This window comes from Diceros bicornis, chromosome 21 (assembly GCF_020826845.1).
Source record: "Diceros bicornis minor isolate mBicDic1 chromosome 21, mDicBic1.mat.cur, whole genome shotgun sequence".
In the NCBI taxonomy this organism is placed as follows: Eukaryota; Metazoa; Chordata; class Mammalia; order Perissodactyla; family Rhinocerotidae; genus Diceros; species Diceros bicornis.
In genome coordinates this window covers 8,712,369-8,726,989 of record NC_080760.1, presented here as the reverse complement: position 1 = coordinate 8,726,989, position 14,621 = coordinate 8,712,369, and the positions used below count along the sequence as shown (strand labels likewise).

General features: G+C 36.4%; 1 protein-coding gene across 3 annotated transcripts in view; it reads left to right on the top strand.

Annotated features, from left to right (window-relative positions):
• Nucleotides 1-14,621, top strand: part of SPIDR (scaffold protein involved in DNA repair) — a 472,343-nt gene that overhangs the window by 400,432 nt on the left and 57,290 nt on the right. For all 3 annotated transcript variants that reach the window (XM_058564544.1, XM_058564547.1, XM_058564546.1), the window contains exon 12: nt 9,995-10,135. In XM_058564544.1, coding sequence (XP_058420527.1) covers nt 9,995-10,135 — 141 coding nt within the window. The remainder of the gene's footprint in view (nt 1-9,994; nt 10,136-14,621) is intronic.

Here is a 14,621-nt window from a genome sequence, read left to right as displayed (position 1 = left end):
AAAATTAAAGGTCAGTATCACTCAGGGACATAGATACAAAAATCCTAAACAAAACATAGCAAATAGGATCTTGGCTTTATCTCAGGAGTAAAAAATTCCTTTAACACTTGGAAAGCTATAATTGTCATTTACCACATTAGCAAAGGAGATAAAAACATATAATCATTTCAGTTAAAAAATACATTTGATAAGATCCAACACCCATTCATGATTTTAAAAATTTCTCAGCAAACTAGGAATTCTTAACCTGATAAAGAATTTCTACCAAAAAAAAAAAAAAACAAAACACAAGCCAAGCATCATTCTTAGCTGTAAAATATTCAACACATTTTCTTCAAAATCAAGAACAAGGTAAGGAGGCCCAGTGTCACTGGCTTCCCTTCAGAGTTGTGCTTAAGGTCCTAAAGGGCAGTCAGAAAAGAGAAATAAATAAGTATAAGGATTAGGAAGGCAGAAACAAAATTGTTATGTGTGGACGAAATGATTGCATAAAACTTCATAGAAAGTATTACAAATAATAACTTTTAGTAGGCTTGATGGATTACAAAAGTTCAATATACAAAAGCCAATTGTACTTCTATTCACCAGCAACACACAGCAACAAAAATGCCATTTATGTTTTTTATTTATTTATTTTTTTGTGTGAGGAGGATCAGCCCTGAGCTAACATCTGATGCCAATTGCCCTCTTTTTTGCTGAGGAAGACTGGCCCCAGGCTAACATCCGTGCCCATCTTCCTCTACTTTATATGGGTCGCTGCCACGGCACGGCTTAGCAAGCGGTGCATCAGTGCGCACCAGGGATCCAAACCAGCAAACCCCGGGCTGCCACAGTGGAGCGCGCGCACTTAACCGCTTGCGCCACCGGACCAGCCCCAAAAATGCCATTTAAAATAGCAAACAAAATCATATGCAATCTAGGCGTAGATCTCACAAAAGATATTCAAGAACTATATGGATAAAACTTAAAACTTTATTATAAAAATTGACCTAATTATCCCGAAAAGGAGAATTTTGTTATGAAAATTGGCCTAGTTCCCCTGCAGGAAGGATCAATCTACTTGTGCCAGCCCCTGTGCCGAATCACTTCAATGCTCACATGCCTTCTAAGTTAGGTTCCTGTATTCCTGTTAAGATGAGTAAATTCAAGCTCACAGTTAAGGAACTTTTTAAGGTCCTAGAATTACTAACATGGTGCTGCCTCCCTGGGAAACCATTTGTGTTCCCTTAAATATGGTATAATTTATGAGAAACATCTCTGATCATTCAGGAAAAACAAGGTGACCCTGGAGCCAGTTTCTGCTCAGATCTGTCACACTAGCACTGATTTTAGGAGATAGTATTTCACTAAGCAGGAAGCAGTGACAAGTGGATGGAATTCTGTGTGTGCCTCTGATAACCTAACTCTGGTTTGGATTGTCTGTTGAGTGCCATGATTCCAATCCAGTTGAACCAGTGGGGACAGTGACTCCACCTCAAGCCTGAGCCAGCGTGCTCCTGAGCCCCAGCTGTGTGAGCAGAACAAAGTGGGAGAGTGTGTGCGGCTGGGCGTGAACAAAAGGAGGAGCAGAAGGAGAAGAGTAACTCATTTCTGGGGCAAAAGAATAAACAAGGGTACCCTTCCTTGGTTATTTGAGATAAAGGCAAATGTCAGAACAAATTTAAGGCAAAGGTACTAACCAATTCCCCACCTTTCCTCTTTCAACACAGGCAATGAAAAATTCTCTCTAGTTTTATAAAGCAGATCCATGGAGATTTTTGTATTTGTCTTGACTTTTGTATGCATTAACAAACAATAATGCTTTCAAACACAGTGTGGGGTGCATCAGTATAGTCAAGAAAGCACTACCTAAATTACGTGGGAGCAGGTATAGGACCACTCTGGTTCTGCCCTCTTATAGGAAAGCCTAGTGCCTTCTCCTTAGGAGATGGAGACTAATCCCCATGGCTCTGCTTCAGTCTCCCTATTTAGATATCGAAGAGAGAGGCAAGCCAGGTGAGAGGGTAACTAGAGAGTGCGTAGGCCTTTAAGGAAAAGCAGACATTAAGGCACTTCCCTCCAAGAAGTTATGATATGGAGTGGTCTTTGGACAAAAAAGGACATTCTAAGTTCATCACAAAAATTCCATACTTCATCCCTGCTTTCATGTAGCATACTATTCTAAACATGACAAGAGTATGAAAGAGTAACCTTTTGTTCTTTCCTACTCGGGTCTCTCATTGAAGTCATACAGTCTGCTTATTTTGAATGAAATGTTAAGTTGTATTGGCCAGTTAATAAAATTGTTTCCAAGTGGCTTAATTTAAGAGCTTTTCTTCTTCATTATATTACATTAGCAGCCTATTCTTTTAATAATCTAGCATAAATTATATTCTGACCTTAGTATTTTGATATGATTCTTGTCAAACATTTGAAAGTATCTTTTTAAGGTTGCAGAGTGGGCAAAGTTATTCTGGATAAACTAGCCTCATTATAGACTAGTTACAATTTGTATATAACTATATTTTATTTTATTTTTTTTTAATTTTTGTGTGTGTGTGTGAGGAAGATCAGCCCTGAGCTAACATCCATGCTAATCCTCCTCTTTTTTTGCTGAGGAAGACCGGCTCTGAGCTAACATCTATTGCCAATCCTCCTCCTTTTTTCCCCCAAAGCCCCAGTATATAGTTGTATGTCATAGTTGCACATTCTTCTAGTTGCTGTATGTGGGACGCGGCCTCAGCATGGCCAGAGAAGCGGTGCCTCGGTGCGCGCCAGGATCCGAAGGTGGGCTGCCGGTAGCGGAGTGTGTGCACTTAACTGCTAAGCCACGGGGCCAGCCCTATAACTATATTTTAAATAGTTTGTCTTAGTGGTAGGAAAAAAATCGTTGCCTCTCTATGAAGATTAGATTCAGATATTCTGGATTTTGTAGTCATCATGTAGTTTGCCATGAGTTCGTTCCTTGGTGCCTTGGTGCTTCCCTTGCAGACTAGAATGCTACTGCTCTGGAATGCTCTCTCTGGTTCCACTGTGCAAAATTAATCACTCTTCTTCTACATTCTTATAACTGGTTACTGTAATGTGATGTTATGGCACAAAAATATCAAAATCAAGAGCCTTGCATTTAAGACCTGATTCCACTACCTCCTTACTATCTTGGCTTGGTTTTTAAGTACTCTGAGCCTCACTTTCCTCATCTATCAAATGGAGGTAATTATGCCTACTTTCTTCAGTTGAAGGATTAAATAGGTAATATATGAGAATGCTCTAATTAGCCAAAATACATTATATTAGTGTTAGGTGTTAATGTTACTCTGCTATCTTTTATTTGATTCTCAATTGTATTATTTTTATTTGACCCACTCCTCTTCTATATCCTACCAACTATAAGCCCCAATCAGTTTCAGATGAATGTATTAGTGAGTGAAGTAAACGAATGAATATTTCTGTGAACACTGTCTGCAATCAAGTATTGTGCGAGTTTGCTGTGTATGAGTTCACCACAGAGACTCATCCAGTCTCTCATGCAAGGAAGGAGTATTTATTGAGAGCCTGCTATAGTTCAAAGAACAAAGGAGCCATTTCAACCCTCGTGTTTTTAGGGTGGAATTAGCAGTTAGTTTGCATGTGGTTACTGTTGCGTAAGGTTTCGTTGTAGTGGAGAAGATTTCATGGACAGGGAAAGATTTTAAGTTTTATTTTATTGAACATCAGCAATGTATTTGTTTCCTTTTTAAAAAATATCCAAGTGTATCTATAATTTCAAGCTCTAAGAGTTATCTCTAAAAGTAAGTGGTTTTCAGTATTTGTTGAAGATGAACAAGAAAACATGCACTTACGTTATATCAACATTTTCCTTTGAAAGTTCATGTGTAATGGCAGGGGGAAATGCCTCTTTGTGAAGTATAATATTTTTCTAATGGATTTTTAAGTGTTTGATTCTTTCCCATTGTTTGCCAGTTTTTAGAATAATGAGTTGGAACCCTAGCAACTTCCAAAGATGCCAATAAGTTTTCCCATCTTTTCTCCATAATTATCCTATGTTTATCCAGTGGGATCTTCTTCAACTTGGCTCCTATACCCTTTTTTTTCTTTAAGCAACTTTTTGAAGGTATAATTTACATGCAATACACTTTACATAGATATAACAAGATGCACCATTTAAGCATATAGTTCAGTGGGTTTTGACAAATGTATCTACTACGTCATACCCACCACAGTGAAGATGTAGACTATTTTCATCACCCCCAGAAAATTCCCTTATATCCTCTTCTGTCAATCCTTCCTAGCCTCAGTCCCAGGCAACTACAGATTTACTTGCTGTCACTAGGGATTCATTTTGCCTTTTCTGTAATTTGATATAAATATAAACTACTTTTCATGGGTTTTTTCCCCCACTCATCACAATGTTTTCAAGACTCCTCCCTGTTGCATGTGGCAGTAGATTGTTCCTTTTCATTACTGAGCAGTATTCCATTGTAAGGATATAGCACACTTTATGTATCCATTCAACTATTTTTGAATATTTTTCTTGTTTCCATTTGGGAGCTATTATTTAATAAAGCTACTATAAATATTTGTCTATGAGTCTTTGTGTGGACATTTGATGTTATTTCTTTTGGGAGTTTTTCCATATCCTCAACAAAACTTGATATTGTCAGTGTTTTTCATTTTAGCTTTTCCAGTGAGTATGTAGTTCCGTCTCATTGTGGTTTTAACTTCCATTTCCCTGATGACTAATGGTATTGTGCATCTTTTGATGGGTTTATTGGCCATATGTGTATCTTCTTTGATGAAATGTTTGTTCAAATCTTTCGTCCATTTTGTTTTACATTGAAGTGAGATTCACATAATATAAAACTAACCATTTTAATGTGAACAATTTAATGACATTACATTTACAGTGTTATGCAACCCCTACTTCCATCTAATTTCAAAACATTTTCATCACCCCAAAAGGAAACTGAATACCCATAAAATAATTACTCCTTATTTCTTCCTCTACCTATCCCCTGGCAACTACCATTCTGTGTTCTGTCTCTGTGGACAGATGCACAATAGAATCATGCAATTTATGATGTTTTGTGTCTTTAGCTCATTTTTTTATTGTATTGTTTGTCTTATTATTGAGTCCTAAGAATTCTTTATGTATTCTGGATACAGGTCCTTGTCAGATATATGTTTAGCAAATATGTTCTCCTAGCTTGTGGTTTGCCTATTCATTTTCTTAATGATGTCTTTTGAAGAGAAGAAGTTTTAATTTTGGTAATGTCAAGATAATCAATTTTTTTATTTTATAGTTTGTGTTTTTGTGTCATAATTGAGAAATATTTACCCCAGGGTTACAAAGATTTTACTCTTGCGTTTTCTTCTAAAAGTTTTAGTTTTTATGTTTGGGTCTGTGATCCATTTTGAGTTAATTTTTGTGTATAATGTGAAATAACAGTTAAGGTTTTTTGTTTTTGTTTTTATGCACATGGATATCCAGTTTTTCCACTGTCTCTGGTAGCAGATGAAAAGGGCTAAAATAAGAAGAAAATTGGTTGGAAGTCTTCCCAGAAAGTGATCATATCCTGTCCCCCTCCTCCACATTGTTGGTGGTTGCCCCACTCTTACCCTGTTTCATAGTGGCATACCAGGTAGAAACAGATCTTTTCTGAGGTATTTTCTCATCAAGAGGAAAGATGTAAATATACTGACATCTGAAATTCCCCAAACATAAAATGACCCAGCCAGATCACCCAAGTGTTGTTCATGGTTGACAAATTCCACCTGCTCATTCAGAGATTCCAGGAAACTTGTCAGAGCCCTGTTCTTGAATAGGAACAGAGAGCAGGGTCACTGGGACCTGAAGAAAACTTCTTAAATAAAGTTGCAGATATTGCAATCATGAAACAAAAGAGGATGCTATCAGGGGAGAAGAAAGCATCTTTCAGACCTTAAAAGAGAACTCTTGGAAGTTAAAAATATGAAAACTAGAAATTATGAAAATACCTAATTAGAAAATTGGAAGACAAAGTTGAGGAAACTCCCAGAAAGAAATGGAAAATAGAGGAGAAAAGTTAAGAAAATTAAAGGATTAGTCCAGGATGTCCAATAACCAGAATGAAAGAAGAGAAAAAATGAAGGGGAGGAAGTATCAATGAAATGACTCAGAAGTGGACATGATTCCACCATGGAAGTCCCCTCAAGGACACCACTCACCCAGTGCATGGAAACAGATCTGTATTGAGGCATGTCATCATGCAATGTCCATGCCCTGGAAACTAAAATAGACCTTAGCTCCCAGAGAGAAAGGAGGGAAAAAAAGCAAGATTGGACTTAGAATGGGAAAATTATTTCCAATCTAGAATTCTGTACCCAACCAAATTGTCCATAAAGTTTGAGAATAGATTATTGACAATTTCATGAATGGTTTCAAAAATTTTACCTTCCACTCCCCCCTTTTCAGGAAGCTAGAAGATGTGAGCTACTAATTTGAAGAAATCAATTAAGAAAGGAAGATACGGGAAATGGGAGAGCCACTATACTAGGGCAGAAAGGGAATCTCCCAGATTTTCTGACAAGAGATCCCAGGATGACTACTGTGCTGCAGGGGGATGCTAACCAGTCCAGACTGGAGCAGAGCAGAAGGCTCCAGGAGAGCCTCTTCAGGGTAGAATACCTGTGAGGTTCAGCATCCTCAAGGAAGAGTTTGGTAATTGACAGAGATTTGGTGTAGAATTCATGATAAGTACATAGAATACTAATTTAAAGATGTATATAGGAAAGGAAAAGTCATCATGTTTTATTATATTTAAGACTATAAATTACCTAAAGAATCATTGTAATCCATAAGTTTCGACATGGGGGATTTTTATTACCAACTAGTTCAAAGTACTGTCTCTTTTCCACTGTGATTTTGTATTTGGCCTATGAGTTGAAAAGGACGTTGTAAAATTTCCAAATGTAGGAGGATTTTTAAAAGGACATATTTTTTGCTTGATTTCTCATTTAATTATATTGTGGGCAGAGAATGTGTCCCATACCATACTTACTCTTTGAAATTCATTCAGACGTGTCTTATGGCCAAATGTCTGGGTTATAAATGTCCCACGTGTGCTTGAGAATGCACTTTCTCTAACTGTCGTCAGTTTTTCTAATTGCCTATCCAACAAATCAAACTTGTTAGGAGTATGCAAATTTTCTAAATCTTTACTAATTTTTTCCTCTGATTAATTTAAAAATTGGCAGAAGTGTGTTGGAATCTCCCACGATGATGTTGGATTTGTTCATTTCTCTCTGTAGTTTTATTAGTTTATGCTTTATGTATTTCGAGGCTAGGAGCATAAAGGTTTAGAATTATATGTCTTTCTGGTAAATTAAGCCTTTTTATCAATATTAGTGACCTATCTTTAATAATGCTTTCTCTCCTAAAATCTATTTTGTTTACACTCAAAACAACCTCTTCAGCTTTCTTTTGGTTAATATTTGTCTGAAATATATTTTTTTGTCCTTTGAACCTTTCTGTGTTTTAGGAGGTTTCCTGTCAACAACTTATTAGGAGACTTTTTTTTTCTTTCTTCAAACAACGTGACAAACTCTGCCTTTTAACTGACAAGTTTAAATCATTTTTATTCCATTGCTCATATACATAGACTTATGTCTACCATCCTTCTTATTACCTTACATTTTCTTGCCTTTTTATTAAAGCTTTACCTTTGCGTTTTCTTGTTTTTGTTTGCCTATAGTTCTCATTCCATTTATTCCATCTAGTAATTTGGAAGTTATATACCCTATTTCTGTTCTTTTGATGGTTATCCTTGAAATTTTACTGCATGTACTATACTTAATGAAATCAGAGCTAATACCTTAATCCTGCTGTGAGTGATATGAGGACTTGGGAACATTTGAATTCTAATCACCCGCATGTGACTTACTTGCTATTCATTTCCAGTTTTTCAGCTTTCCACACATTAATTAATATTATTGGTTGTGTTGTTATTTTATCCCACCATGTTTATTTTGATTTGTTTATGTTGTTGCTTAGTAGTCCTTGTATCTTAGACCTTTCTTTCCAGGATAATTTTCTTCTTCGTAAATCATGTCATTTAGAAATTATTTTAGTAATTGCCTTAGTAACTAGTAAATGTTTCAGGCTCTGTAGGTGGAAAATGTACCAAGTGTTTCTTTATCTAAAAATGTCTTTATTTTACCATCATTCTTGAAAGATAGTTTTGCTGGTACACAGATCTGAGGTGGCTTTCAGAATTCTGAAAATATTTCACTGTCTTCTGGCTTCATTCATTGCTCTTGAGAGGCTGATGTAAAGCAAATTTTTATTCCTTTGCAGATGTTCTGTCATTTCACCTTTTTGTTTTTAAAATCTCTCATTGTCTTTGATGTTCTCTGGTTTCATTACAGTATGCATATTAGGATGTGTATTTAGTTGTCCTGGTTGGTATTTGTTTTTCTTCCTATATCTTTAAATTCATTTCTTACATCAACTGGGAAAAATTCTCAGTTACTAGATCTTCAAATTATTGCTTCTTCTTCCTCTATCTTGTTCTTCTGGAATTCCTATTAGACATATGTAGACTTTCTCATTCTGTCATAGAATGAGACATAGACTTTCTTATTCTGTCCTCTATATTTCTCTCTTTTCTCATGTTTACTTTCTCAGCTCTCAAGATATATTCTCAGTAATTTATTAAAATTTATAACCCAGTTCACATATACATACTGTTCACGTATGTATAACCATTTGTTACACCTATTTAATGAATTTTTTATTTCAGTAAGTGTAGCTTTCCTTTTTGAAAATTCTATTTTATTCTTCAAATCTGCCAAGTCATTTTATATAGCTTATTGTCTCCTATTTATATTTTTGTGGTTTTACCTTTTTGAAATAGTTATTGTATATTTCATATCTTTTAATTCTAATATCTCAACTCCTCAGTAGGTCTATTTTTATTTTTTCTAACTCTTCTAACAAAACGGTGTGTTTTCCTTGTATCTGGTGATTTTTATTTGAGCACATCTTTATTTGATTTTACTCCATGACAAACTAATGATCCAATTAAAGATGCTTTCTTTCAGATAAGATTTACCTTCTCTTCTCTTACAAACGGGGGGATCTGGGGGGGCGGACCTAGGAAACTTCAATCAGGAAGTCTAGACTTTTACTTTAAGGTCCATTGCTTCAGGTTTAGCTTTCCTTTGTTCATTATTTGTTTGTCATCTGTTCTTTTTCAACATGTACTTGCCTTTATATCCTCATTTTAAATAGTTTCATTCCTCACAGTCTATTTGATGGTGTTATTTATTACCTAAACTTTTTTCAGGTTCCAGGAAATGTTTTCTGAAAATATGTCATTTTGTGATAAGTATGACTTCATTTACCTGAAATTATGAAGTGAGAAGATTGGAAATTCAGTCATAAATACGTTTTTATAAGTATTGCCCTTTGAACTTAAAAATTGGGGGGAATCCCATCATATCACTGGATAGCCATCAGGTCACTGTTGCTGCCAGCTGGGACCCTGGTTTTTATCCTGCTGGGATATGTATGTCTGTAAATATGTACCTTCTTGGAGAAGCCCTTTATTAGTGTTCTCATCATAATGTTACACTGAAGCTTTTCTCATTGTCGAGCCTCCATACAAAATATAGATGTTTCCTGTTATAGCGGGCAAGATAAAAATGGGGAATGAGGATACTCTGTTTCTGGGCAATGATAATATATTTGATTTGAAAGGATGGTCGTCTTTGTGTACTTTTAAACTGCATTTGGCTTAGGGTTTAGTTTTATGCCAGAAGAGAATTCTGTCTCCTGTATTTTGAGGATAGTGATCCAAACACCTGCAAGTACAAGTCTTAAAAGTGCATGCTACAATTCAGCTTCGTTTACCCTGACTCATTTATTTATGATGATGACTACAATGGAATTCTAGGGAAGAAGAAGGAAATCTTGATATCTCTATTGAATCAAAAACTGTCTCCTAAAAGAACAAATATGAATGCTTTTTTGTAGAATCTGCCTTCTCGTGCAAGATGCCTATGGAATGTTCGGTGAAGTGTACTCAGAGGACACCATCTTGAAGGACAGACAGTTGGAAGGGAAGTGCTGTAGCCTGGCAGGAATGAAGGTTCTACAAAAGGCCACCAGAGGAAGGTGAGGACACACTATAATAGCATCCAGTTTGCTGAATGGCTAGTTCTTTTATTAGCCTTTTCTCTCTAATTTTATTTTTAAAGACAATAAACTAGAATCCTAGAGTTTGCCTATAAAACAAAGCCAGGGGTTGAGTGGAGCCCATCAAGTACCTCAGGGGGAAAAATTATAATTGACAACAAAAACAATTATGCAGGTTTAGTGATTCATAATTTTATGAATTCAAATTAAGACGATAACAAATGTTATGTATGTGCATTTTAATTCTAAAGATTTGTTTTCCTAACTATAACAATAAGGCAACTTGACATGAGTCAGTTTATGTAAATGAAAATATCATTTAACGAAAAGGCATTTTATGAGCTTTAAGCAAAACTCTTAAGTTGTTGCATCTTTTTGCTTTCTCTAGTAAGAAAGCTTTGTTCTCTATAGAGTTTCATGATGCCTCACCCTAGAATGTTGTTTCGGATAGGCAGAGGTGGAATCGTACATAGATCTGGCCCAAACTGTCACTGTTACATCTCCAGTAATCATCTTAATCTATGAATTAAGAAAAGAAATATTCTTTTTTTTTGTGAGGAAGATTAGCTCTGAGCTAACACCCAAGGCCAATCTTCCTCTTTTTAGCTGAGGAAGATTGACCCTTGGCTAACATCCATGCCCATCTTCCTCTACTTTATATGGGACGCCGCCACAGCGTGGCTTTATAAGCGGTGTGTTGGTACATACCCAGGATCCGAACCTGCGAGCCCTGGGCCGCCAAAGTGGAGCACACACAATTAACTGCTATGCTACCGGGCCGGCCTGAGAAAAGAAATATTTTTAATGGAACTATCCAGTCATATAGAGAATTAGCGTAAGCAGTGAATTTGGGATTTTCTCAACCTTTTTTTTTTTAATTGAGGTCATAGTAGTTTATAACATTGTGATTTCACTTGTACATTATTGTTTGTCAGTCACCATATAAAGGGGCGCCTTCACCCCTTGTGCCCAGCCCCCATCCCCCTGCCCCCTAGTAAGCACTAATCTGTTCTCTCTGTCTGTGTATTAGTTTATCTTCCACATATGAGTGAAATTAGAGGGTGTTTGTCTTTCTCTGTCTGGCTTATTTCACTTAACATAATACCCTCCAGGTCCATCCATGTTGTTGTGAATGGGACAATTTTGTCTTTTTTTATGGCTTAGTAGTATTCCATTGTATATATATACCACATCTTCCTTATCCAATCATCAGTTGAGGGATACTTGGGTTGCTTCCACGTCTTGGCTGCATGTGAATAATGCTGCAATGAGCATAAGGGTGCATAAGTCTCTTTGAATTGTTGATTTCAAGTTCTTTGGATAAATACCCAGTAATGGGGTAGCTGGGTTGTATGGTGTTTCTATTTTTAATTTTTTTGAGAAATCTCCATACTGTTTTCCACAGTGGATGTACCAGTTTGCATTCCCACCAGCAGTGAGTGAGGGTTCCCTTTTCTCCGTATCCTCTCCAACATTTGTTACTTTTTGTCTTGGTGATTACAGCCTTTCTAACAGGTGTAAGGTGATATCTTAGTGTAGTTTTGATTTGCATTTCCCTGATGATTAGTGATGTTGAACATCTTTTCATGTGCCTCTTGGCCAGCTGTATATCTTCTTTGGAAAAATATCTGTTCATATCCTCTGCCACTTTTTTGATTGGGTTGTTTCGTTTTTTTTGTTCAGTTATGTGAGTTCTTTATGTATTATGGAGATTAACCCCTTGTCAGATATATGATTTGCAAATATTTTCTCCCAGTTGGTGGGTTGTCTTTTCATTTTGATCCTGGTTTCCTTTGCCTTGAAGGAAGCTCTTTAATCTGATGAAGTACCACTTGTTTATTTTTTCTTTTGTTTCCCATGTCCGAGTAGACATGGTATTCAAAAAGATCCTTCTAAGACCGACATCAAAGAGTATACTGCCTGTATTCTAGGAGCTTTATGGTTTCAGGTCTTACCTTCAAGTCTTTGATCCATTTTGAGTTAATTTTCATGTATGGCTAAAGATAATGGTCTGTTTTCATTCTTTTTCATGTGGCTATCCTGTTTTCCCAACACCATTTATTGAAGAGACTTTCCTTTCTCCATTGTATGTTCTTAGCTTCTTTGTCGAAGATTAGCTGTCCGTTGATGTGTGGTTTTATTTCTGGGCTTTCAGTTCTGTTCCAATGATCTATGTGTCTGTTTTTGTACCAGTACCGTGCTGTTTTGATTACTGTAGCTTTGTAGTATATTTTGAAGTCAGGGATTGTGATGCCTCCAGCTTTGTTCTTTTTTCTCAAGATTGCTTTAGCTATTTGGGGTCTTTTGTTGCTTCATATGAATTTTAGTATTCTTTATTCTATTTCCGTGAAGAATGTCATTGGGATTCTGATTGGGATTGCATTGAATCTGTAGATTGCTTTAGACAGTGTGGACATTTTAACCATGTTTCTTCTTTCAATGCATGTGCATGGAATATCTTTCCATTTCTTTATAGCATCATTGATTTCTTTCAGTAATGTCTTATAGTTTTCATTGTATGGGTCTTTCACCTCCTTGGTTAAATTTATTGCTAGATATTCAATTCTTTTTGTTGCAATTTTAAATGGGATTGTCTTCTTGAGTTCTCTTTCTGTTAATTCATTATTAGAATATAGAAATGCAACTGATTTTTGTAAGTTGATTTTGTATCCTACAACTTTGCTGTAGTTGTTGATTATTTCTAGTAGTTTTCCGATGGATTCTTTAGGGTTTTCTATATATAAAATCATGTCATCTGCAAACAGCAAGAGTTTCACTTCTTCATTGCCTATTGGGATTCCTTTTATTTCTTTTTCTTGCCTGATTGGTCAGGCCAGAACCTCCAGTACTATGTTGAATGGAGTGATGAGTGTGGGCACCCTTGTCTTGTTTCTGTTTTCAGAGGGATGGCTTTCAGTTTTTCCACATTGAGTATGTTGTTGGCTGTGAGTTTGTCATATATGGCCTTTATTATGTTGAGGTACTTTCCTTCTATACCCATTTTATTGAGAGTTTTTATCATAAATGGATGTTGGATCTTGTCAAATGCTTTCTCTGCATCTATTGAGATGATCATGTGATTCTTATTCCTCATTTTGTTAATGTGGTGTATCATATTGATTAGCAGATGAATTAGGAAAAATAAGAAATATTCTTAATGGAACTATCCAGTCATATAAAGAATTACTGTAAACAATGAATTGGGGATTTTCTCAATCTTACTGTAACCTCTATTTCCTCAGGTAGTGTTATTTTAACTCTCTTAATGTTAATGTTTTGTTTAATTATAGTGACATCTGAGCTTATAACAGTATCTGAAGCAGAAAAAAACTTATTAAGAGTATATGATATTCTGACTTTGAAGCAATTATTGATAGCATCCTCTAGTGGTTTGCATAATAAACATTCTAGCCATGGTCACTCTAAATTGTGAGCATTTACCGAGCATTTTTCCTGACTAACCTCTCTAGGCGGTCAGCGCTTCCAGGCACCTCAGCTCTGTGTCTCATCTGCCTTTCATGTGGTGCCGTGCAGGTGAGTGATGGCTCTGCCCAACTCAACTCCAAACTGAACTCTTTGTTTTCCTGAAAGACATATATTTCATAGACAGATCCCCTGTAAGCCTTGGGTAGATACAAGAACATTTTATTGATCCATGTAGATTGGTTTTGTAACAAATGCTTACTTTTGTTTATAAAAGAGTGGCTGTATTATAATGTAATTGCCTTATAGATGGGGGGTGCCCAGATATTTGGAAAGGGCGACATGAACCTTATCCTTATCAAGGCTGAACCTCTGTTTCAGAATCATAAGCCTCTGAAAAGACTCAATGCAGTTATGGTAAATGATACTGCTGCCCTGGCATTGACCTGACAGCATTAACTCCATCAGGGCTATTTAGGAGGTAATCTTCCTTGACATGAACTCTACACATGAGCCTCCCACCTGAGCACACCAGGATATTAGTGGGCTCCCCCTCACAGGAAAGCCCCCTGCATCGCGGGGAAGCAGTGTTGCTCCAGCTGTCAAGTTTCCTGGTGTGCTACAGCCAGAGGGAGGCCGCTCCGGGAGGCATACTTCTTGCTGGAGATTGCAGGATATAACTTCTTGTGGAAATACTAATGGTGAATGACAGAGCCAGGACTGGAATCCAGAGGTCTTTGGCTCCATGAAGTTCATGTTCTTTACCATTATGCTGTACAGCCATCTGTATACCTAATATTTAACCTGGTTTCTGTGGGTTACACTGGAAGCCTAACTACTATCTACAACGTTGCCATGGGAAATGTTTTTTCCCATGTGAAATGCACTGAGTATTCCCAATACTCAATACCCAATGGATAATTCACTTACAAACTTTTAGAACCCATTCCAAGTTGGTGACTAAATATTTGATGCTTTTTTTTTTAGTTTGGGATTAATTTCTTTATCTTATATATTTAACTTTATTTTGGCATGCAATCAT